Below are 27,030 nucleotides of genomic sequence, written 5' to 3'. Positions count from 1 at the left end.
ACAAAATCCAGCCAATCATGTTGCTGCAGTGATATAGTTGTTGTGAAACTGTGCGTACGATGTAATTATATACCTGCAGGGGAAAACACTTTTTAGATCTCAATTTTGGTTACCAAACCTTCTCACAGATTTGACAGTTAAATGAAACTGAATTGAGCTGAACTTGACTGATGATTCTATACGTACAGTTCATGTGTCCCGATGACCATTAGAATTGCAGTTATGGCTCTCGCACTCTATGCACTTAGATAAAAATAACTGCCAAGAGGCGTTACCAGGATGGCTGCAGAGTGTTGAGACTTGCTGTATTGGACACATTTTCTAACATCGTGTTTCTTACTTAATATCTGCACCATCTAGACCAGGTGGATTTAGCCCCACAGGCTTTGACATATCTGCATCTGATATGCAGTTCTTTGCCACTATGCAGTAGAGTTGTGTGAAGCGCTGATGAACTGTATTTAAACAGCAACCTAACAGGAGTCAAGTCTTGCTTTTGCTGGCTGCCAGTGGTTTAACTTCTTACCTTGCTACAGAAATGTGTCAGTACACTGTTACATTACTGTTCCCACTATCAGTCACTTTGGTTGTTTTCAGACACAAACTTTATCATTTACATATTCATTAAGGATTAGACACGTCTCCAACTATTCTAAAAGTGTAAAAGGGTTTGTATTAGCTATATTTTACCCAACAATGTAATGAAAACTGTGCATCTCTACAACTCTAGAAGAATACATTCTCATTTTGGTCTTACTGCATTGTACAGTATGCTGTGATTCTCTTGTTTCTTTTCTTTTCAATATTTTTAAATATTTACTTTAGTGCTCTTCATTATGCATGTCTGTATATAGTTGCATTACCAGAACTAATCATCAGACAGACATTAATGCCCTGTGTTCCTCTAAATATGACTCTCAGATGGATGTCTAGAGTTTTGAGTATAAATGTGTTTGTGCTCCTTGTCTGCTAGGTTTACCTAGAATGGTTGTGATCAGAGACTACAGTGGCATCCCCTGTCCCCAGTGTGGGCCCCCACTAAGCATTCATGCAGGGGATGTCATTGAACTGATGTTTGCCGATCTGCACAGCTCCTGGTGGCAGGTGCGTGTCACTCAGCTCATCCTCGTTTTATCTTAACATCTGTGACTCTATGAAAAAATAACATGTTATGGCTCACTGGGTTGTTGCGGTGCACGCAATATCTTTGCAGTGTCATGGGTTTGAATGTGTGCTGCCTGTTACCTCTTCTCTCTCATGCTAGCTGTCCAACTATGTGACAAAGACAAAAGAGCTTTCAAAAAAGTATTTATGTGGTGACATCAACAATTTATCTCCTTTTGACTGTTATTTCTTATTAATCACTAATTGCATCGTGGTTGTTAATCACATTCTGTGCTCTGTCAGGTGAGCCACAACTGTGACATTATGATGAGGTCATGCACAATTAGAAATATCAGTCAGAGATCTGTATGAACTCCCCTGGACCCCAGTCACATTACAAATGGGGTGTCTGTCTGTTTTTTCTCTTTAGATTGAATCAAAGCCTACATTGGATGATCTAACCAATTAGTGGCTTCAGCTGATTAATTGAGTGCCAGAGTGAAACAATAAAACAGCAGACACTTCGGCCTCTGGAGGATGTTTTAATGGTGGAGCACAACCTCATGTACTGGCACATTTAGCAACCATCTCACGAGGTCAGCCAGCGGTTGAAAGTGTTTGACCTTATCTATTTTTGAAAGGATGGGGATTTATCTGGGGTCTTCCGGCAGCCTCCCTAGCTGTTTCTCACTCTGCTTTACGGCTGCATTAAAGCCTCATCCTCCTTCTGGTGCTGCTCCAACAGGACTGCAGTCTTTGCCAACGGCACGGCTGGGAGTGGGCACGCAGCCCGATTTCTTATGCTCCATGTTTCTCTCTGTTGTGACAGAGCACAAGGTGGAGGGTGAGGACATGAATGCCAGGAGACATGTAAGCCGGTAGAACAGCGACCAGAATGTCATGCCACGGACCTGATGGCACTGCATTGTTTGCTGCCATGGCAACCATGCATGCTGGAAGGGGATAATCAGAGAAATTATGTGATAACACACATGTGTGTTTTCCTGTTCTGTGCATAATGACTCTTTAATTAGCTTGACTAAAAGCTATCCTATTCAGTTCATAACCACTAGCGGTGCTGTAGAGCCATGCTGGATGAACAGATTCTCATACTGTTGGTAATACTTGTTCCAACAACGCACTTGTAAAGTTGTGTATGCACACATGGGTTGACAAAGTGGAGATTTCTGAAGTGTCCAATGAAAACAGAGTGCAGTGACTACACTTTTTTTTATTTGTGGTTATCATATTTTAGATATAAAATCAATCTAATGGACATGGATTCAAGGATTTTAGAGAGTGTTCCTCTGCTGGATAAATGTAAAACCTTCTGAATGGAGAGATACTACTAGAAATATTGGAGATAGAACTTGAACTTGCCATTTAAATGGATAGTAGGGAAGAACCTCAGGTTCATCTGAGCTGCTAAAAAGTTCACCTGTGCAACAACAACTAGCATGACAGGTTTATAAAAATGTCCTGACAGCTCTGATGGAGCTCAGGATTCATCCAGACACAATGAGTTTTGGGGAGAAACACTGAATCTTTACAAAACTGTGTTTGTTTACAATGAAAACTCCACAGGGTACCTTTAATCTTCAGCGTCCCCAGTGGCGCCAGAGGATGGAATTACAGAACATTGAGAATTCATATCCCCTGTTACCCAGAAGGCAATTATCCCCCATCCCACTGGCAGAACAATACAATCAATCACTGTAATTTCATTTGATCCTTTGGCTGCTGCCTGTTTATGCCAACAGAGTAATAAGTTTAATCTTTATCATACGCTTATCGAAAGCATAACAAATAGAGAAGGGCTTTCAAAAAACCTTTGATAAAATGTTATTACACAGAATGAATCATAGAGATGGGTAAAGATTCGCTTTCCAATCTAGTTACTGCCAGGGCTTGCACGGTCCCAAAAAGCATTTCATACTCTAATAAAGAGGAGTGAGGAGGAAAGCATAACCAGGGCAGGAAGCTGAATGAAGAGCTCCACATGCCCTCACCACTCCCTGTCTTCTCAGAGGGACTCAATGGACTTCAAATTGACCTCGGACTCAGGACTGAAAACTCAGATTGTTTTGAGCCTAATGTTGATATATATTCTTATTACTGTCTACAGGATAATGCACATGATAGAGAATATAAAATAAACTAAACCATCCAAGTAGGGGCAAGTCTATATAAAGATTAAGTAATTTGTTTTACCAAATTAGTTTATTTAGCTGGAGAAAAATGTCTTGTGTATTCTATGTTTGTCGAAGGAATTAATGATTTTCATATAAAGCTTGTGGTTGCTTCAGGCGGGTTAGCTAAAATGCAATTGTTAGTGTTTAGCGCGAGCCTGAGAGCTCATGCTGTTTGGATATTCAAAGACTAGAATAAGATCCATTATTTAGTGTTAAACGAGGCTCTTGTTTTGATGCAGTACAAATCTAACTGCCGGCAGAGTTTGAACCATAATTAACTTGGGCTGCAAATTAGATGCACTGCTTGTTGTGTGCTAATTGCTGAGGATTTATTGAAGCAAGAGTGGGAGGGGAAGAGAAAAGGAAGAGAAGGAGTGAGAGAGGAGTGTAGGTGCTCCCAGACAAATATAATGCGATTAACAAGCGGTTGCCATTGCAGGGCAGAATTCTGGCGACAAGCAAGATTGGCTTCTTTCCAAGTGACGCTGTGAGGCCTTGCCCATGTGTAAGTGTGCATATTTTTCATAATCAATAAGACAAATTTAGTGTGATTACAATGCATTCAGTGGATAATGGCCACTATTGATGTCTTGGCAAAGGAATGTAGTGCTTTCAATTGCATTTTTTCTTTTTTTTTTTTGCTGCTGAAGACTGATTTTAGCCATTAGATGTGGCTTGAATATCACATTACCACAAATGACTTCCACCCTCTGTATTGTCTCCATTAAAACACAAAATAACCTCAGTTCTTTTCTATGGCAGGTTCCAAAACCTGTGGATTACTCTGGTCACCTCTGGTAAGTGGTGAAAACAAATGACTGGAGATTGATTGCTAACAATAACTACAAGTCATTTTTTTTTTTTTTTTTTTAATCATGTTTTATTGATTGTATTGACGGTTCTCATCCTCATGTTCAGAATGATTGATCGCAGTGTAAGTGCAGTAGTTGTTCATGGATGGTTCAGGTTTGCAGGGCCCATGGAGAGATACCAGGCTGAGGTAGAGCTCCTGGACAGGGGAAACAGCACCTATCTGGTTCGACACAGGAGTAAAGAGTGCACTGAATATGCCATCAGCATAAAGTAAGTGATATGATGGTTTGTTTTCTCTTTGTTTCCAAAGTCAGTCTCCCACAATGTTCTGCCTCGCTATCATTTACCGAGAATAGTGGAATGAACTAAACACATGCAGTCAGCAGCAGTCTTGTGGGCAAAAACACCTTCTTGTGAGAGGCGAGAGACGAGTGGCAAGAATAATTCAAACAAACAAAATTCCCTCATGCAAATAACAGCTCAGTACAACAATGGCCTCCGAAAACAAACTGCTCATTGAGCGTCGAAGTGGATGGGCTGCAGCAGAAGGAGATCATGCTGTGCTCCACTCATGTCAATGAAAAGCAAGAAGTTTTGGTGAGTCCATCTTCACAACCAGCCTGTTACTGAGGATGTGCCCGGTTCGATGAGCTGCAGTTGATACTGAAATGTAGTGGATGGAATGTAGTTTTAAGGTTGATTCAGTCAAACGATAGAAAAAAAAAACACACCAAACAAACAAACAAAAAAAAAGATTTTCCTTATCTGGTGGTATCCAGTCATATAAGCCAAGCTTGGCCACTCTTTCTAAAAGCTGACATGCCAGTGGGGAGAAAATATTGTTCTCAGTCCTGCTAATTTTCGATGTATCAATCTTAACCACTATTCTAAACTTCTAAATGATTTTCAAAAGACATTTTACTGTGTAAAAATACCCCTTACGCATGAAATTCTTTCCCAGTTAGAGACAGGAAGACAAGAGAAAGTATTCCATAAAATGAGCAATGAAAAACAAAACTTTCTACATGGCAAGACACTTGACTTAAGTGTTTTTTTTGTTCTGATTTAGGTGAAGGAGCCCTTACCTGCCATCTGTACATCATAGACTACCTAAACATGGGTTGCAGTTCTTTGTAGTTCACTACGTACGATGGCTCAATCCACACATTTGAACTGAATGTAGCATTGGGTAAGAGGTGAAATTGGATGGTGTGTTTTTTTTTACCATCTGTCTATTGTCTGTGTCTCAGACATGTGTTTAAGGAGTGTTTGATAGCTTTGCATCATACTATTTGATGCTCTTTGACTGTCAGTCCTCGAAATGAATTTCAAAAGAAGACTAACAACACACTTGAATTGCAGATAAAACACACATTCCTTAAGGCTTCAATAAATGGCTGCTTTATCTGCAAGCTGAGTGCCTCCCTATCCCTCTTTTCAAATACAACCCTGTCCATTTAACTTATGAATATCTTTCAGGCTACATCAAAGCTTGTTCACTCTTTTAAAAAAAGAAAGGACTATGGAGTCCTCCTGACCTGGTGTGACGGCTCCAAGAGATAACGACGGAGGGTGCGCTCTGAAATAGTGTTTGGATGTTAAGACTATTTAGGCAGTGACACACCATTCCAGCCCATTTGGTTTGGTAGACTCATACCTCATTCAGAGCTTTGATGTACAGGACCAGTTTCTGAACACTCCAATCCTAATTGCCTGTCTCAATGCTTAAGATCATTATCAGGATGGCCGTTTGAGATAATGGAGCTTTATACAGAGAGCTCCTACTAATCAACTGGAACTGTCTAGTGTCAGACAGTACAAGTGGTCAGTTTGTGTGCGTGTTGAATGATGTTTGTGTGTATGTGCAGCTTTGGGAGCCTATAGGAGGAAAGAAAGTCTATGCCTTCGACAAACAGGGCTCATCTGTCTCTATGTGTTATGCACCTTATAACTCAACACACATCAATAATGTATTACTCACCGTATATTCATAATATATTGGTGTATTTTCAACATGACTATATTCTACTCAACCATTATAGGCTGCACTGGGAGATTTACAATGAGGATCTATCTCTGGTGTAACTTCCACATCACCATATGAGAAACACGCTATATACAGTATTGTGTCAAAATTGGCTTGACAGCGCTCTCCTGCTTGTGCATGTATGCACTGAACAGTGTGCATGCATTTTCAAGGTTAGCCTTCATTGCTTTTCACAGTGTTTGCCTGAGCTATGCGCCTCGTATGACGTATGATTATTTCATCATTTCATTATTTAGTACACCGCGGTGCAGTCTCTAGTAGCCTCCTGTTCAATACACTGGTTACCACAACATTAAGACCACCTTCCAAGTTTCAAGTTTCAGGCAGTTGGGCCTGGTAGTATTTGCGTAATCCTGTCTACAGGCAAACAAACAAACAAACAAACAAACAAACAGCACTAAAAACAAAGGCCCTACTTCCACCTCGGTGGGGAATTATTAAGTACGGGCCATGTTAAAGCAGCTGATACTCCCAGTCATGGTCTGTGTTTGACAGGATTCATTCCCCCACCAGCCAAAAAATGATCATGAAAGCTGGGACCCAATATTTAGCCAGAACATTTAATTGTAACGAGATGAATAACTTTACTTGTCAGTGTTCTATACTTTGCAATACATTTTTTTCTATCTTGGATTCACTGAACATACTAAATGTCACACATGTTCTTCTATGTACTGCATTAGTAGCTGGTTGTTTAGAATCAGGTTGGGAGAAAAACTGATGTACAAAACGATGCTGTCCTCCAGCCCTGGACCTGGTTGTGACATTCTTCTGTCAGCAGTCTATATAATTGACGTAGTTGTAATTCTAACATTATTTTTGAATATACAGTGCTTTCACAGAACACAATGTTTAGCACAATGAGTGTTGTCATTGTACATACTAAATCAGCTTAATTTGTCAAATATGAAGTATGAATGTGTGTTGGACAGTCTTCCACAACAGTCACATTTTGGCTTGACAGCAGTGAAGCCACTATGATTGATCATAATATTAGTCTGTGCTCCATTTAGCTGCTGCCACAGTGTATGTTGGCTTGCAAGGACTGCAGATTGTTAACGGTATTAATTAGCTTTCCTGCTATGACAAATCGAGATGTCTGTTGTGAAAAAGAGCTATTGTTTACCGTAATGACAACTCCAGAGACGTCACAAAAAAACAAAAAAAAGTGTATTAAGCATGAAAAATAGCGTTTTTCTCTTTGTTGAATTGAATTAGCAATCATGTCTAATGTCACCTTTTGAGAGAAGGCTATTCTCACGTATTGTATCATTTTCTGTTAGTCAGCCTTTAGTTGATTAGTCTATAGCATATTATTTTGAATGAGCAAGTAATATCATAGTAGGACACAGGTTTGTATTAGGTATCAGACATTCACTAATAGGTAGAAAACATGTGTTCACTTTGCTGAACACTGCTTTGATCGATGGATTTTTCTCACATAAAAATATACACAACCCCTGCAGAGTTAGAGACAGCTCTGATATCAGAGATGAACAGCTACAAGAAGACAGTGGTTCATTTTAGGTAAACACAAACCAAAAGTGTTAGAAATTGCATGTACAGAGTAAAACTAGGGAGACCTATGGTGTTTTTATTATTCACTGTTATGAGTAAATTGGATCTGATTTCCACTGCATAAAAATCTTGTTCTTGTCAGACAAAGTTGCCTGTCTCAGCTTAGACGGTTAGCTCAGACGGACCTTCGTGATGGTTCACCATAGAGACTAGATTGACGTGGAAGCATGTATACTTGATTAGCAGCCCATGTCTTATTCATCCTCCACAGGTTCAACGATAAAGTCAAGCACATTAAGATTCTGACCAAGGAGGGAGGCTTTTACATTGCGGAGACTCGGCTGTTCAAGACTGTGCTGGTAAATGTTTTTTTTAACTTGTTATGGATTTTTCTGCCCTCCAAACTGGTGTAACATAAATGAGTGTAATCAGTTTGACGTTATAGTATTTTTCTGTACTCTCTTGAGATAAATAGAATGCATAGAATAGAAAGTCAAAATTTGACTTTTATTCTCATAAAAATGTAAATCTACCAGTGGTTCACTTGGACATTTTTTTTAAACCATCCAAAAACCACAAGGGCTTGAAATGGACACATACAAACATACATAATATGCTGTGTTTATTTTCACTGCTTAGAAAAACTTTCTCACTCGATATATTGCAAGATCGAACAAACAGCTTCCTATATATTGGTACACAATAACATCTAGCTCACCAATGTTCAGGGTATGTTTTGTGTTCTTGTGCTTGTTTTACACAGGACTTGGTGGAGTACTACAGACAGCACTCTCTGAAGGAGGGTTTCAGCAGTCTTGACACCACTCTGCAGGTCCCTTATAGGGAACTGTCCAATGAAAACATGCCCAGGGCCATTGCCAAGGTTGGCAGCGGTGAGTCTGCTTCACAAACACCCAGGTTCCTTTCCTGACACTATCTGTCTGATAAGTTCATATCAGATCCTGGTGTGGTTATAGTTGAAAGATATTCTGAGCATATGTTTTGACCTGTTTGGTGGACAAGAGGGCTGGGATTTTGCCACAACACACCAGGTCAGACAAAGTAAGGGTATTTTTTTTTACCCCCTTTTCACAGGAAAAGTTGGACCTGCTTGTAAAGCTGGTTTAAATGACAGAAACACTCAGCAGTCTACATCTCACGTCATCACACAGAAAAAAATAAAAAAGCTTAAGCAACACACAGTTCTGCTATATTCAGTACCACAGCTGCTACACGTTCATTTGTTGTTACAAGAAAGTCAGAGTCCTATAAACCCTCAGCTTGGAGACCTGCAGTAGAATGTCTCAGCCTACATTGCAAAATCATGCATTAGACACTCAAGTTAAAACTGTGTCTCAATACACATGGCAGTACTATCTTTGATGTGTGAGAAATGTTAGAAATATTTAGCACAGCATAATGAGCTCACATGATTCCTTGTGGAAAGCACTGACTCGAAAACAGCAGCAGGTTTCCTTGGGAGACATTTCTCTTTCTTTTTGTTTGGCTCGTCCTCTTTGCCCATTAAATCAAATAAAACATTCACACCATTCATATTTTAATGTTTACTGTACACAATGATATCTTTATGACATGGGACCTAGATGTTGATGAGACTGTGTGTGGATATAAAGTGTTTGCTGCTGTTCACTAACTAGCCGGTGCAGTAGTGCTTACTGCATTTTAGTGATACAGGATATTCAACTATTAGAAAATGTAATAAATTTGCTTCATAAAAAGATAGAGTGAATGCAGCAGAGATTTTTTTAATCTAAATGTGTACTTTAAAAAAAAATGTATTTGTAATTTTTAACATTATCTGTCAGATGTAACGTAGCAAACCTCATTCAGCTGATTAAAGCTAACATTAGGATAACCGCTATTTTTGAAATTTAGCTAGACCCACATCTCTCTCAGGGCCAGAGTGGAGCATGCACTTAGCACTGTTTTGCTACCGTATTGCATGGTAAAGTGTTATGTCTTGGCCATGAGTGGCATAAAGTAGTGTCTTCAAACTCACCCTGTCGGCATGGATAAATGCATCATTGTGTTCAACACATCCAGTCTTTGCGTCATTACTGGCCCTCGGAGGCACAAGCAGATGCTCATTCACTCCGAGGAAGCGTGTAAAGGATAAAAGGAAAGAGGTCGTGAGGAAGAAGGAGATTAGAGGAAGTGGCAAGTTGGGAATGGAGACTGTGAGAGGGAGACAGAAAGTGTGATTGAATGAAATGGACTGACAGGGAAGGGAAGCAGAGAGATGGAGTAGGGGAAACAGGAAGCAGTGGAGATGCAGGAAGACGGAGGAATGGAGGTGGGGGAGAGAATACAAGGAGAAAGTTGGTGCCTTGGATGAACATGCAATCCATTTCTAGATGTGTTATCTGGATAGTGATAATATATACGCATGCTGTTCATGGGTTCTTGATTTCACCATCATTGTGGTGGTAAAAATCAAAGAATAAGGCAGACAGAACTCTACAAATCACATTGACACCTCCATGTGTGATCTTAGGTGGTCTAGTTATATTCTAATTCCAATGTATTCCATGTACATGTGCACATATTACCATACCCATTTCCTTGCATGTTAATAGGTTTAAATCAGTTTAAAGAGAGGCATGGAGTACAAAGGTAAGGTATGGAGTAAGAGAGATAGAGAGAGAGAGAGAAAGACAAAAGAGAGAGTGCGAAAGACAGTGAGTGAGAGAAATATAAAGGAGCCTCGGCAGCTCACCAGGCTTGGCAGAGAGGTCCCAGTTAGGGCCCTGTGCCCCAGGCAAGCACCAGGAGCCTGCTACTCCCAACGTCACACTCCTCACTCTGCTCAGTTCCGAGATGGCTTCACAATTTTCCTGACAGGACATGACATTTCACTTGGGCTGGCTGCAGAACAATTGTGTGACAGCCGCCTGCTGACACACACCTGAGGGATACCCCTGGTCCAACTGAGGGACTGTGACTGTTTCCACAAAACTGGGAAAACTTTTCAAATATGATCTGATGTAAAAGAGCAGGAAGCAGCTGGAGGTAAACTGTCTTAACTTAAAGAGAGGTGTACGTGTAAACAACCACAGCCGCTGCAACAGCAGCTGAGGCAAGCAGAGGAACGCTGAAACAAAGTCAAAGTTAGCCCTTTGTGTCTGTCAGGATGTAAAATTCTGCTACATCCTTGTCCCTCTGCCTCCTTTGGCAGCGTCGGTCTCATAGCACGTCAGGCTTCAAAGCAGCTCTGCAAGAGGTGTGTTTGTGCATTGCTGCCATTCACTGCGCTGCCTTCTCTGAGAAAGCCTTGACAGACCCGCCGTTGCCTCAATGCATTCTGGGATAGGTTATTATTGCCTTAAGTCGTCCACCCCCATAGACAGACTTAGTGTGGGCACCAGCGCTCTCTGTCTGGTAAACAGTCTCTGTAGAAAGACAGATGTCATGCCAAAACAAAAAAAAAAAAGAGGTTTGAATCTCAAAACAGACACCTCATAGCAAAGAAAACAGAATGCAAGGCTGAGCAAACAATCACAAGATGCAGAACTAGTGAAAAGCCATCAAATCTCTGGAGTAATTTGCTTGGAAAAACCCCAGCAAGCATTTTTAATTAAGTCTGACTGAGTGCTTTTCATTGTGTATGTGTGTGAATGCTAGAGCTGGGAAATAATTTGCAATGCAAAAATCTTTTATTGTCTGTCAGGATAATCATTTTGTAGTTAAATATTGATGTTATTGGAATGCACAGTTTTGTTATCTTATACTAATGATTATAAGGGGGTCCGATTCAAAACCTCAGTACGTGAGATCTGAAAACCTTTATTATAAAAATAACAGCCGCACTGTCTACTACACCAGTTCTGCCATAAATCCTGCCTTCATGAAGAATACAAGGTTCAGTTGTCGTAACTGTCTTGGAGTGTTGGTTCAGCTTTATGATCATTTTGAAGGATGTTTTGTTATTTAGTCTACCCACACGGATGGACAAAATAATAGAAACACTTGTTCATGTGGCCAGCATATGTAACTGTGTGAACTGTACTTACAACCTGCAGGTATTTGTATTGCTGTTTGCGTGTGCTCTGGTCAGACACTTGACATGTCTTGGCCTCTGCCTGTAGGGGAGAAGAAGAAGGCATGGAACCATATTGTTGTGTTGACAGGAGGTGTTTTCTCAGCGTGAGGGTCTGCTGGCTTAGATGGGATTTCATATGGAAGCAGAAGTCGTTTGCTCTGCAGTGTGAAATCCCAGATGTTGCTCAGACGTATACTTACCCACATGCTGCTGCTCTGGCTCACCTGGTCTCAAATTAAAAAGGTTGTCTTTCTTTAGAGAAATGTCTACAACAAGTTGCTCAATCAACTTAGATAAACAATCTCTCGTGAGAGTGTTTTTTCAGTCTTTGGTCCTGCTCGTCTCATCTTCAGTTGAAGCTCGTCCCTCTACTTTGTCATCTTCACAAGGTTGTGGAGACTCTTGACGAAAAACCTTTGATAAAGAAAATGTATTTGTATCACGCTGCAAGTGAACCAGAGCAAACTGAATAATAATTAACTGAACAACAGCAACAACAACAAAAAAAAAATGCACATCTTGGGATGTACGCACTGTGAGGTAATTCTGGAATTGAATAGACAGTAGCCAAATACAGGACATCAGACAGGATGTTGTACGTGTAGTTTCTTGTTCGGGCTCTGGTGTGGCTGTGGCATTTCTTGGTGGAGCCATAGATCCATCTAACCGCTGTGCCACCTGTGTGCTGCGTGCATGGGGGCATTGTTATGTTGAAACAAGAGAGGCTTTGGTACCAGGGTGCGTAACTCAAAGCATGAAAAACAAGGAGACAAAAAAAAGTTAGGAAAATAGTACCAATTCAGACAGCCATGACTGCAAGTATGTTATTAGTAGCACAGTTAACCCGGCTTACTGGTCTGTGCAAGTGCCAATTGACATGACAATTTGTCTGATGGTTTCACTGTTTCGCTCTCCTCGCTCACTCCACTCTCCCACCTGTATTTGCTTTTTACTTGTGATTTGACTTTGGCAACTTTTCCTCTTTTTCTCTCCTTTACCCTCTCATATACTCCCTCTGTCAAACTTGTGTTTACTTTGCTTATGTTCTCTCTTTGCTCCCTCTACGGCCTGAACCCCCCATCACTCGCTTCGTTTCTCTGTAGTTCCTCCTGGCGGCTGCAGCTTTGTTCCTCCCTCCTCTTCGCCTTTCTGGTCAGGTACAGGTATAACTTTTTCTACTCTCTTTGTTTCTCCTTTGCTTTAAGCCCACATTTCCAGGTTTCCATAGCAAACTGTCTTGTTTTTTTCCCTTCTCTATTAAATAATGCAGTCTAATGATGCCACTGTTTTGTCATATTACGCTGTATGAGTTGCCATATGGGACAAATCATTCATACTTGTATCGAATTTCTGAAACCTATTTTATTTCCCATTTGGTGAACATAAATTCAGAAATGCGAATACATCAGTTGCTATAATTCCATAGTTACCAGCATTTACATTTGGCTAAGTCCAACAATAACACAATTAATTCTGCTAATTGGGATTCATGCACTTTTGTTTGTATGCTTTCACCTAATGAATCATGGCACATATGTTTCACAATAAAAAACAGTTATTTTAGGTTTAGTATCCATTTAAAGCTGTGACTATAAGAGCAGCGATGGCTGTAACAACCCTGAAATAGTGATGAAATGCTCCCAAATCTGAATAAAAGAAGGTATTTCCCATTTTCATTCTGCCTTCATGGCATGAATGCAAGATAATAGTCTTTTACGATTATTTTGCTTATATGTACGTGTCTGTGTGCGCTTCTGTGCATGAGCATAGAGTATACATGCATGTAAACTATACATACATGTGTGGACCTGGACATCTCTCAGTGTATGATGTGCCTCTCTGTGCATGCGGCAGAAGGTGTATTCCTTTCATCCAGCATATCTTTGCAGTCGTGTCATCTGTATTTTCATAGATAAGCTGAACGTACACCTGTGTTCATGTGTGATATGAGCCTGACCTGCATGTGCAGGAATAACCTTGTACAGACTGATAAGTGAGAATACCTTCCCTGAGCCGAGTTAAACATTAAGTTTTAATAAGATCAACACATGATCATGATAAACCATGACCTCTCATCTTGACTGTGTGCTTGGCCCCACCAGGCTGGGCTGTCGGGTATACTTCTCCTTTCTCACCAGTGAACCTGATTTATTCTCTTCTGTCTGTCTATTTACACTTTGTATGACTCAGGCCCATGAGTCAAGGCTCTTTGCTGCCTTACCATCCTTAGAGCATGGCCATAGTCGCTTTACTGTAGGTAATACACTGTCAACATTGTGCAGTTGACAAACACTCAAAGAAATGTAATAATACTGTACACTTCTCTATTGAAGGTCGATGTCATTGTACTTCTTTCTAAGGACATTTGTATCACAGTGAATAGACATGAAAGCTCAATTTCAACCTTGAAAAAAAGGCAGTACATCTGCAAACCCGACTTTTAAATTAAACTCTGATGACATTTTTTTTCTGGAGTGTAATTCTGCTTTTGTGAGTGTGACCAGTAATGACGGACATTCTACAAAAGTACAGTGCCTAATATGGTAGTTTAATGTCCATTTATAGCCTAAGATTTGCTCTAAATACTTCACTACATCACTCTGAATCTCTGTTTATATTTACGGCAAATTTGTGAAATCGTGTAAATAGGTCCCAACAATAAGATGAAGTCTTCCTGTGTGTCTCAGTCTTTTCTCCCAGGGTGGTGGGTATTGCAGTGGCACGCTACGACTTCTGCTCCAGAGACACACGGGAGCTGACTCTGCAGCAGGGAGACATTATCAAGATCTACACCAAGATGTCCAATGGGTGGTGGAAGGGAGAGGTTGATGGCAGGGTAGGTCTCAAACACATTTCTATACTGCTCTTGCAACTGAAATGAACAAATAAACGATACATATTGTACGTACTTCTAAGGTTCAAAATAATTAAAGGTATATTATTAATAGCCGTGTCGCCTTGGTGACACAGAGGTAGATGTGTTGTTAAACATAACTGGCAGTGTTTTGATGCTGGTGAGTGGCCATGTTTTTGACTGCTCTTGGCACCTGTATGGAACAGACTGGGTGCTTCTCACTGCTAAAAAGGAAAAAAAAACTTCAATGGGAGTTATGGATATCAAATGCTGCAGTTTAAGGGGCAAGTCTCCACTCAAAACTGGAAAAAAGAGGGAGAAGTATTTTACATAATATTGTATACAGTGCCTTTAAAAAGTATTCACCTCCCTTGGAAGTTTCATTTGTATTTCTTTTCAACATTGAGTCTTGGTAAATTTTCTTTTCTTTTTTTGACAATAATTTACAAATAAAGGCTCTAAAATGTCAAAATTAAAACTGATTTCTACAACGTAAACTCAATTATTTAAAACATGAAAATGTAAAGTAAGTAATTGCATGAGAGACTCGCCTAATTCAACACAGGTGCATCCAGTTGGTGCTCGAAGGCTTACAATTAGTGAAATGGAGATCAATATGTTACACACACAAATCTGCCTATAGCAGGCCAAAAATCCATTGACTGTGAAAAAAGAGACTAGTGAGGGAGGCCACCAAGACACCTATGACTCCTCTGAAGGAGTTACAAGCTTTAGAAACTGGGCTGAGAGAGACTGCGTACAACAACTGTTTAAAAAGCTTTATGGGACATTAGCAAAGAGAAAGACACTGTTTGGGGAAAAAAGCTCATGAAATACCGGGTAGAGCTCTCCTGAAGGAATGTGGGAGAGTCTGAAGTCAACTGGAAAAAGGGTCTCTGGTGTGATGACAACAAAATTGGTCTTTGTGGCCATCAGACTGGACGCTGAGTTTGGTGAACACCAGACACTGCAAATCCTCACAAACACACCATCGTCTCTGTGAAGCATGGTGGTGGCAGCATCATGATGTGAGAGTGCTCCTCTCAGCAGGCCCTATAAGGCTTGTAAAAGTAGAGGGTAAAATGAACGCAGCAAAGTGTAGGGAAAACCCTGGAGGACAACCTGATACATTCTGCAAGAGAACTGCAAATTGGGAGAAGATTTAAGGTAAGATAAGAGACAAGATAAACTTTACTGATCCTTCACCAGGGAAATGTACATGTTACTGGACTGGAAAAGGGCCATTCAGATACAACCCCTGTGTACCCTGATGGAGCTTGGTTTGCAAAGAAGAATGCAGTAAAATGTCCAGATGTGCAAGGCTGATTGAGACCTATGCACTCAACACTGTACTTGTGGCCAAAGGTACATCTACTAAATAGTGACTTGAAGGGGGTGAATACTTTTGTAATCACTTATTTTACATTTTATGTTTTATTACATGACATTACTTTGTAGAACTTTTTTTCAGCTTGATAAAAAAATGACGTTTTTGTAAATTCTTGGCAATAAAGCCAAATGTAATTGATGATGAAAAGCAATATCGGGTAAAACCTTCCAGATGTGGTGACTACTTTATATTGGCACTGTATACTACAGTATGTGTAATATTTGTGTGGCTTCGAGCTACAACCTGAACTGTTCTTTGTTTGGCTGCTTCTCAGGTGGGCTGGTTTCCCTCTACCTACGTAGACGAGGAGGACTGACTTGTTGCTGCTCAGCGTCCATTCAAAGCTGACCACCTCCAGTGAGTGCCATGCTGCTCTGCCACTCTCTGTGCTCGCAGTCAGATCTCTTTGATAAAACCCAGAGACTCGGACATGAGAGGAGGCGGCAGTGCCCTCAAAAACCTTCTCCTGCCCTCTGACAGACTCTCCTGCAGAGGAGATGTCAAATCACAGATTCCAGGAGCGTCACGCCATATCTTGCCTCTCCGCTGCCCCGTCTGCCCCTGCGGCTCACCAAGAAGTACATGTGCTGCACCCAGATAACCCTCCCCTGTTCTTTCCCACTCACCTTCTCTTATTATTGATGGCTCCATCGGCTGGAGTGAGACCTGCCCTGTCATCATGTTTCGATACAAGGAGGGCTCAGTCACCCAACTGGAACACAGATCCTGCTAACAGTGCACTGCCCAGGCACTCCACCAAATTGACATGCGGGTGCTGAGGAACTCCGACTACTGCACTGTGACCCTCTTTAGCTGTTCAGACGTTTGTGTCATTTTATTTAAAACATTTCAAATTACTGGACAGATATAACTTTCTAATGTGTAAATGCATTTTTTAAACCCAAATGTGATGCTCTTTATAAAAAAAGACTTTTTAATATGACAAACTGACAGACTTTTTATCTTTCAGCTGGACATGAAGTCATTCTTTGTATTTGTGGAAAGAATACATATGTGGAGACCAGTAGTTGATGAGATCATGGTCGAGGCTTTGAAATCTGCCACTGAAACTATGTCTCCCAAGATGTGCTTCCTCTTTTATGAGATTTTTAAAAAAACGGTCTGAACCCCAAGCAGTTTTCCTTCCTTCTGTCATATTTTTTCTCACTGTTGGCTCATTTTTCAATGCAATATAAAGTCCTGCACTTCTATGGAGACAGCGCTGCCATTTCTACAAGGAGAAAGAGCGAGAGAGGAGTGAAAAAAGTTACATTTATTGAATTGCTTATTTAAAAAAACAAAATTAAAACCTGGAGTCAACATGTCCAGCATTTTTTAAGTGCCCACAGGTGTTACTAATAGTGGAAAAAGAGGTGCTACAGATAATTTACTATGTTTACTATCTTTAATTTATTTATATAGTTGTCTCATATCTGCTCTGTGTAGACAGCCTGCATTTCAGCCAAAAAAAAAAAATCTGTGAATATTTGTCACACGACTGTTGGTCACGGCTGAGTCGGTCATGACTTTTTAGTTGTGCCAAGGAGTGCAGACGTTTTTCAAAATAGAATTTAATGGTTCATTTTCAGCAAATTTTGCAATGAGACGCGTAGAATAATGTGATTTTGATGAATTGTTTATTCAGTCTCTTGCTGAAGTGTGACACCAGTCTGATATCAGTCCCTTTAATATGAGGTTCCAGACAGGAGCATGGTTTAACATCAAGACTGGAAGCTGGAGAAAACAGCTGCTGTCACTCTACGCAAAAAGGTTTGTCTACCAGCAACTCAAAAAGTCCCGAATAACATGTTGTATGTCATTTGTTACATTTTTGCAAAAAACAATTGTAAAGAGACAATTTGTGTCTTTGCTGGGGTTTGGTACTAAACTATTTATTGTCAGTAGTGACTTCCTGGAGCCTCTGCTGGTTGTCTGGCAACATCACAGTGAAGACAGGAATTAGTGAACTTACTGGTGCTGGTTGGTGGAATCGGAAGCTATTATAGCCACTTGTCCTTGTTTCCAGTCTTATGTTACGATAAGCTAATTGACCATCTCCTGCTTATAGCTTCATGTTTAGTAGAAAGACATGAGAAGTGTTAGGCCTTATAGCTGCTACAGATATTTTTCCTGACAAATATGTTGCTCCGTTGTCCACACAACCTTTGTTTTATAAAATATCCCCCAATGCGAGGTAAAATGACTGGAGCAATGACATCATCTTTTACCAAACTCTACATCTTACATGTTGCTACACATAAAGTGGAGTTTTTATAAATGTTCTCCTTAGAAGTTTAAAAAGTTCTTTGAGTGACCTAAAACACTGTGTAAGGATGATAAGACCCACACATGGAGGGAAATGTTTGTTTTATATCTCTATTCGTGTGGACAAGTTATGAGTTATGCAACTCTCACGAAGAAAGAGAATAAGCATATTTCCCAAATATTAATCTGTACCTTTAAGCCAAAACCCTGAGGCTGGCCTCACAAGACTGAATAAATATGGTGAATCATCAAAAGAAGGAAGCATCACTTTTTGATAATGTCTCATAATGTTCAGCTTAATGGCACTGGAGCACTATAATACCCACTTATTATGTTTGTCTACAGACACATGGCGTCATCAAATAGAAAATATATGCACAAAAGGAATTACAAAGCCAAATCAGTTTTCAAGTGTATGTCTGGTGTGGATTGTGTAATTGGAGGTGTAAGTCTATGCTTCGCTCCTTGATCTTTTGATCATTCACTGTGGAAAGCAAAGAGCCCTTTTACATTCTACAGATTTTGTGTTTACCTCAACTCTTTTTGGTTTCACAATGAATGATTCAAGGGTGATGTAACAGCTGTTCACTGTAGAGCAAGGTAGCACAAGGGCATTAAGCAATGCTGTTTTCCTTCAAACGGTAACACCCCGCTAACCATGTGTGTGACATCAATATTTAATAAAAGCATACTCTTTGAATTGTACTGTTGAAATTTGATAGGCTATTTTTCCTTCTTCAGACAAATGTTACATGTTGCAGGAACAAAGGCATTGCAGTTGCATCACAAATCACAGCTGTGTGTGACACTGCGAAGGTGCAGTGGAGACCTGGCAGTGCTCAAATAATAGCTTAACAAACACAACAGAATAGAGAGACATCTGAAAGCAGTTACAGTGCAGGAACATGTAAGCACTGCAAAGACTTTGTTTTCTTTCCAAATTTTCCTCACTAAAATCGTGGAACCCTCTCAACAAATTTGCATTGTACAAGCTGTGGTTTGCAACATGATAGCATTTCCTCTCTCATTAATTTTGACAAAACTGGCACCATATCTTCGACCCCTGCATGAGATCTCTGTAGGATTTCCAATTCCACGTGTAGTTTTCAGGAGACCGTGGCATTGCTACCAGTTTTGATATGCATGTTAGCATGTTTGTGAAACAAGCCTTCAGCTCTTTACTCGTTGACCCTTTGATCCAGACCAGTAGCTTGAGAAGAACGGCTGAGCCAAAGTAAAAGAATATGGGTGTGAAGTTCAAATCTCAGCACATGCCACAAGTTATTTTTCATTCATTTGCTGCATGCATTAGGCATGCGCAAGTAAATAAATACTACTGAATAGAATTGTAATTAAAAAACAAAAAAAGGTTCCAATAAATTAGAACCAACATGTAATTTCTTTAAATTAATTTGAAAACCATCACCATCAAAGTGCAGAGGATCTGCCGGGTGGCTCTCGGAGGACTCCAAGTTTTAGGCATTTTGCCACTGAGCACATTTTATTTTTAGGTTTTAACAGCATGTTTCTGCCCTCTGGGGAAAAAAAAACATTAAGTTGTCCTTTAAGAGACACACAGCAGTTAATATTCTGTTTAACATTTAACATGAGATGAACAAGCCAGAAATGAACAGGAAAATACACAGTAGTACTTTCTGGAGGGTGTTTACTTTTCATTAAGTTTTCAGATTTTTCTGAAACTTAGCTGAGTAATTAAATGTATGCTGTTTTTTTTGTTGTTGTTGTTTTGTTGTTGTTTTGTCAAAAAAAACTCCCCAAAACATAATGAAGCAAAGGAAGTTTATGTGTGGAGTACCGTTCAAGCACAAACACAAGAAACAGGTAAATAACAGCAGGCTAAATGACAGCTCCAAGAAGAACATGATTATTAGTATGAGGGTGTAAGCAGCAGGATGATTATCATGAAATACCAGAATCATGATAAAATAAATTGCATTGTTATAGTGTTTTTAGTTACCATAAGACAGTTTACACAATTTTATCATCAGTGATGCGAAATCGAAAATCCTGCGACACAGTGCCTCTCACATGATTTGGTGTCTTGATTATCTATTCATCACAGCTCCCGAGTTTTTTATTTTGTTTATTTATTTTTCCATGAGTGGGGAGAACAACCATCTCCTAGTTTACTGATTCAATTATAGGACATGCAATAGGTCAGATACAATTAGTACATGTTAGACAAACTTTGATCAATAGATCGTTATGCATGAGATAGTTAATTGTTGCTCACAAGTCAAATCGTTGTTTTAGTAGAAGTCATGAGTTGCCTAACTGCTGCTGTGCAACCACTAAACACTGTGCCGCTCTTCTGTGTCATGTCAGTACCTGATGGTTTTGTATGCAAATGCTGTTAAAAGAGAGTCTTTGACTGTATTAGGGTCTTAAGTCTTTACTGGTGTACACATGGGGCCATTTAGGGAGACTCTCAGGGGGTCACGACAACAAAGAAGACAAGGTTCACATCACTGCTTCCACTTTCTATTACATTGTCTGTTCAGTGTGTCATTAATACTGTGTAATTAAGGTGAACTGTAAGCAGAATGTTACTTTTCTTACATCTCTAACCATGTTGGTTGTACTGGTTTTGGTATGTTTTCCTGCAGTGATCTGATGCTCTGAGCCTGTTGTCTTCGTCACAGCGCTTGTCTTTCAGTGGGCTTTTTCTACTGTTTTATACACTCGTGTTAATTTATTACCCTTTGTATTCAGTCTAAACTGTCAAATATGAGACTGCATCTCTACTCCGGAGCCTCACAGTATCAGTCTTCTTGTAATGTAAACAGTCCCTCAGGCTTACTTTTCCCCCACTGCTCTGCAGCCTCTCTAATGACCGAATTCAGCAGAGGGAGGGCTCTGCTGCACTTACCCTCCCGTCACAAAGAGGCAGAAAGAATGGCTCCCCTAATACTCTTCCTCTCCTTAATCTGCCTGTTCCTGTCTTAGCCAAAGAGATGAAAGGCGACGACAGAGAAGTTGGACAGCAGCCAGAGAGGGAGAGAAATGGGTGTACAAACGTGCATGCAGTAGATAAAGTATGTGGAGAAGGAGGATGGTGTGTATGTGTGCATCTGAGAGATGGACAAAAGACAGACAGAGGGAGAGAAGGAGGCCCTGCATCATCTTCATCTGTCTGAATGATCTCCTTAACCCCAGTCTTTGCCAGCCAGCCCCTCTGGATCTCTATATGGGGGTTAAATACGGATTTAGCAAAACCTGAAGCTGCCCTCAAATACGGTGAGCTCTCAGTTCCTCTCTAAAGAGCTTCACTCTCTGTAAGACTTTATCTGTAAGATTTACATTCAACTGCTGACTCGTGACCATCAACGCCCTTACAAAATTATAAAAGTACAGCTACAGAGTATTCTGAATTCAGGCAAGGTACAGAAATAGCTGTCTTGTAAGACAAAACAGGACTGTAGAAAAAAAAAGTGCTTTAACAAAATCCATAGAAGGAGGTGATATGTGCTGTTGATGGCTACCATTACATGATACATTAAAATCAAGATCTGATCTAGTAGAGAGTGACTCCACCAAACAGCCAATACATGAAAAACCTATTGATTAAGAATCATTTGTGATTCTTCTCACATTCTCATTAGTGCTTTTATTGGAATTTTAAGGTGAGTATGTGATCATAAGAAAAGACAATAACATTGATTGTTCAAACAGCTTAACAGATGTTAAGACAAAATCATGATTATTCATTTAACCAACATACTTTCTGTCAGAAACATACGTAAAAGCAGCACAATAGATTGGAGAAATAGCATAGCCTTGAGTCTAGATACCGATTTGTGGTGAAGAAGATGTAGCCTTTCTTATGCATCACCTGTAATAAACTGAAAAGCATGGGGTTGATGAAGGAAGTGGTATCAGCAGTGGGATGAAAGAAGGTAAGATAGAACTGCAAAGACAGAACGGTTGATCGGCTGGATATAAGATGCTATAGCATGAGCTCTAACATTATGGAATAGCAGAATGAAAAAAGAAAGAAATAGTTGAAATTCACCCAACAGAAGAATAAAACATTTGAAAAAGTTACAATTATTTACCATTTGCGAAAACCTTCTGGGGTGATAAAACGTACGTGCACTCTATCGATATAGATGGCTCGCAGAAAATGCTCATTAGTCGTCTTTTTTTTTTAGGTATGTTGATGCATGATATTGAGTCATGTTTATCTGGAATACAAGCACTAAAAATGAGAAGGTAAGAATGAGACCACTCTCCTCCTTCCTCGCCCGACTGCTGCTGTTAAGTCTCAATGAGGACTCTATCAGTGCTCCCCAGCAATTAAGATCTCACAGATCAAAGCAGTCTAATTGAGCTAATCCTTAGAGAACGGCTGTTCTCTCCTCCTCTGTCTATCTCTCGCTTTCCCTCTCTGTCTCTCCCTCACCCCAGTTACTTCCTCCTGACTCATGGCTCCATGTGCTGACTGCGCTTTGATGCTTGACAGCAGTGGGTCTTGGAAATATAAAATGGTGAATAAATGTGCATTAATGGGTAACACTTTAATATCCGTAATTCCAATTTGCACAGGCTGGGGAGCTTGTTTTCAAAGGTCTTAAGACGTAATTGGTGATCATGAAGCTGTAGCCAGTCTATCTGATGCCCACATGCAGTGCAGCTGAGTGCAGAAGTCTAACATAAACGTGTGAAGACCACATCAGCAGAAGAGCATTTAATACAGCATTTGATAACAAGCAATATTCATGTGTCAAAGCCTGCAAAAACAAAAACTTATGATGCAACCAGCCCCTTTTGAGCGTGGTGTGTTGGAACTAGCACAGCCATGAAAGAGAGCGACAGCTTTGAGGTCAATAGTTGTTCAAAGGAGTGTGACGCTGCTAGCTGCTTAGCAGGTAGGTCATTATCACAGAAAAAGCAGAGCATCTGCCTGCGACTCCCAGGGACAGGTTTAACGAGGTGGTGCTGCTTGTCATGGGGGCCGCTTTGGCAGGACCTGTCTCTCTCTCTCTCTCTCTCTCTCTCTCTCTCTCTCTCTCACCCCTCTCCCCCTCCGTCTCTCTCTTTCTCTACAATCCCATCCTGCAGGTCTGCCAAACAGGAGTGTTCATGTTTGCAGCTGCCTCTGTCCATCAGGGGACCATTGTTTCATGGCAGCCTTTTGTGATGAAGGCTTCTGTTTTCCCTCCTTTATTTCTCCCCACTGTAACTTGATTCCCTTTGTTTTTTTTTGAGCCCCTTGTCTCCCTCTCCACTGTCTCACCTCATCTCCCTGTCAGTCTGTCCCTCTCGCTATCTGTCTGTGTGTCTGTTTCTTCTCTAACTGCTTCTTTGTACATGCTATTTGTTTTGGGATTTTGTGCCACCGCCACCACCTGTGCTTTTCCTTCCTCCTGTACATAAGATAACAGTCCTTGGATTGACTAGTGCCACAGTCAGCACTACAACAGACATTGTTTGGCAGTGATAGCAATTACTATTTAGAATTTAAATAGTTCAGTTTAAGTTGTTAATAGCAAAATACAAACTGAAGAGCTAGTTGCTTAAATCACAACAAAAGTAAAACAACAAAAAACACCAATAAAATATATTTAATCACAAAAACTCAGAGGTAGCCAAAAAGTTGTGGTTTAATTTAAGATATTGAGAAATCTATTTCTGTTGCCAACCTAGGTGAGTAGTTTTTATTGAAGACATAGTGCCGTTAGGGTCTGTGGCTTATCCAGACGAGCATGTCATTGTTCCTGGAAAGACATTTTCCTTTTGAATTGTGTAAGTGCAAACACATATCTGGGCCTGATGTTGCACTCCCACCTTGTTATCTGCACATATAAGCCTGCACACCAAAGACATCCCAACAATGTAGGTGACGTGAGTGAGTATGTCAGGATTCAATGCTGTCCTGTTTCCAAGCTTTCTTGCATGTCAACTATTCAGAAAGCAGCAACTGCATCACATTCCTTCTATCAGTCTGTGTATCTCAATAAGTGGTCCATTACAATTCTCCTACAATTCCTCTGTCTGTATAATACGTTTGTGCTACAGGTATAAATGCTGTGAGCATCCACTGTGTCGGGCTGAAGGTAGACATTTCATGGAGCTCGTAGAACAAATAACACCAGAACTATCCGCATAGTTAGATATGACTAAATGAGTTAGAAAATGGTTATTGGCATTTGAGTAATCCCGCTACTTTAGAACTGTAAGAAGCTTCCAGCAGACCAAATACTGCACCTGATGCAAAAATGTAATTAATCATTGATGCTTCCATTTGCAAAATGTATGCATGCTTTTCACAACTATGCTCACAGCTTAACAACCTCAGTATTCATTTTTATCAATGCAGCTTATAACTGTAGCTCAGTTTATCCCTCACAGTAGCAGAATGTGCAAGGTACTTTGGAACAGGTGGTAATCTTTGACACATTCTGCAGGTATGTGATTTTTTGTTACCAGTCAGAGGTGTTTATGATGAAACCCGGGGACCAACACAAAACTACATTCCTCCCATCACATAAAAAAATGAGGAAAAAACGTTTTCTTCCAAGCTCCAGGAGCTCTGGAACAGACTGTGAATGGTATCTTTTATTTATGGACAGTGTTGGTGTGATACATAAATAATTTCTTTAACAGGGTGTTGCAGGCTGGCGGTGCCAATCCTAGCCAGGGCTGATTTGCAATTTAGGTGTGGCCCTGAAGGCCAGAAGAGCTGGATTTGGCATTGAAAAAAATAGACAAGAGCTGTGATCATGTGTGACACTGAATAGGATTACCATCTGTAGCCAAAGAACCGATTGCTGCCTCAGATTGTATTGAAATGAGGGGACATCAGATTGGTTTGTGGTCGTGACAAGCAAGCAAAAAGCTTTTCTTAAAGCTTTTGCTTAGCTCTGAAAAAATAAAATGGTCCTGCTTAAAGCTGCCTAGGCTATTCAAATAAATATTCTTTATTCCATTTTTTGACTGCAAAATTGTCGTGTGGCTTGTGTGAAACCTACATTACTCAATTACAAACAGTTTTTGCAGTAGAAATCTGTAGCAATACAAGGATTGTTTCAGATAAAATAGATAATTGATACCATATGATTTAAACAATAATGTGATTCACATCTTTTATAGGGCTAATAGATAGGAGCAGAGTGGAAGAATTGCTTCGTTTTTAGTTCATTGTTAGCTCAGAGTATAGGAGAAAGGTATTTCAATTATGTTCCAGCAGAGGCAGCTTAACTTCCTTTTTGTTCTGTCTATTGATTCTAGTGTACTCTGGCTCTGTGTGCCAGCCCAGTGAACCACCCACCAGCTGTCCTTGCAATGTCAGGGATGTGAATAGGAGTTTGATAAAGCCACAGATGGCATGCTGCTCCATCCTCTCCATAAGTGCCATTCCTAACATGTTGTCACATAAATGCAGTCAATATACTTTCTACAGCTGGAGCTGAAAAATTGATTAGGATGGAGAGGGTGGAAGGTCCTATAGCTGTTTGTACAGCAGCGTGTCTGGGTACATCTACGGGTTCACATATATAAGCATACAAGATAGACTTTTCCATAAGTGCATGTTTCATGCAGGGTGCTCAATCCTTTTTTTCTGGTCTCCAGGCATACGCATCAAATAAAGTAACACTGCTCATCACAATTCTTGTCAACAAAAAAAAAAAGCAGCATCATTTCCATTTATTTATTTTTTGTCTTTAAATTTTTTTGAAGCAATTTATTCTTTATTTTATTTTATTTTTAAAAAAGTGTACACGATAGATGTGCTTTGATGACTTTAAAAGGTGGATACACTATTTTATAGCAGTGAGGGGATTTCTCCCTGTGGCACTTCCACCCACTTCCACACTTTTTTAATCTAAGTTCAGAAGGGAAGCAATAAGAAACTGATTTGCTCATGTACTTGTTACTTGAGTTGAGTTTGAAATTCACTGTCAGGCCAGCTCGCATCAGCATTTGAGATTTTGGCAGCGAAATCACTTCATTTTGACAGAATTGCAGCAATCAAAGGATTCACTCCCAGGGACCATCTACATAATATTTTTGCAGTGTTGAACTTTGGTTCAAGGAGAGCTATCGAGTCACTTAAATTAAGCTATTACGGTCTATTTGTGTTGCTCCATCCATTTTTATTTAACCCTTCTTTGCTGGATACAAAGATGAATGATTTATTTAATTCTTCTATTCATTCATCTATTTGCCATGGGCAGTGCTCAGTGATCAACAGAAAGATGACCAGGCTCATCTCTACTGCCTAATTTTCATTTGTCGTTCCAGTCAACTTCTTTAAATTGTTACTTAAAACTGGAATTTGCAGAACGTTGTGAGACAAGAATCTCTTAAAGTCCATTATTAACAACTGAAATAAACAAGCTTACCAACAGTTTAGACTAGTCACATGACATTTAATTAAAATCAGATTCAGCATTTCAAAATCTAGTAACCAGAGCCAACTTTTCCTAGCTGTCTTCGTTATGTATTGTTCAATAAGTGTTTTAATTTGATGCATACAAACATTTTGCAAGAGGTGATGTATCTTTTTCCTCAAATGCCGTCTTGCATTTCACAGAAACTTTCTAAACAAACAAACAAACTGACAAGCAAATAAATAAATAAAATAACTTTCATCGCCAGGCAGCAGGCTGCTTTCACTCTATGAGAATAGCACTGCTGCTCAAAGAAAGAGAAGGTCTTTATTGAAGCTGTAGCTCTCCATATGGAATCAGTTTATAGTATCATTTCTTTGTTACAGTGACAGTTGAACCAGCAGCTGAAGCTCGCTTGGTGACAGGGTCAAGG

At 40.1% G+C, this 27,030-nt stretch overlaps 1 protein-coding gene across 3 annotated transcripts in view; it reads left to right on the top strand.

The window, feature by feature from the left end:
- The window catches only part of LOC103353959 (guanine nucleotide exchange factor VAV3-like), a 55,969-nt gene extending 37,021 nt beyond the window's left edge, over positions 1–18,948 (top strand). For all 3 annotated transcript variants that reach the window (XM_008277167.1, XM_008277168.1, XM_008277166.1), the window contains exons 20-27: positions 974–1,104; positions 3,736–3,801; positions 4,059–4,093; positions 4,263–4,379; positions 7,946–8,033; positions 8,438–8,567; positions 14,422–14,570; positions 16,253–18,948. In XM_008277167.1, the coding sequence (XP_008275389.1) occupies positions 974–1,104; positions 3,736–3,801; positions 4,059–4,093; positions 4,263–4,379; positions 7,946–8,033; positions 8,438–8,567; positions 14,422–14,570; positions 16,253–16,294 (758 nt within the window). In that variant the 3' untranslated portion in view covers positions 16,295–18,948. The remainder of the gene's footprint in view (positions 1–973; positions 1,105–3,735; positions 3,802–4,058; positions 4,094–4,262; positions 4,380–7,945; positions 8,034–8,437; positions 8,568–14,421; positions 14,571–16,252) is intronic.
- The last annotated feature ends 8,082 nt before the right edge of the window (positions 18,949–27,030 follow it).

This window comes from Stegastes partitus, unplaced genomic scaffold (assembly GCF_000690725.1).
Source record: "Stegastes partitus isolate 25-593 unplaced genomic scaffold, Stegastes_partitus-1.0.2 Scaffold90, whole genome shotgun sequence".
NCBI lineage: Eukaryota > Metazoa > Chordata > Actinopteri > Pomacentridae > Stegastes > Stegastes partitus.
Note: the sequence above shows the minus strand (reverse complement) of the source record. Positions and strands in the feature narration are given on the sequence as shown.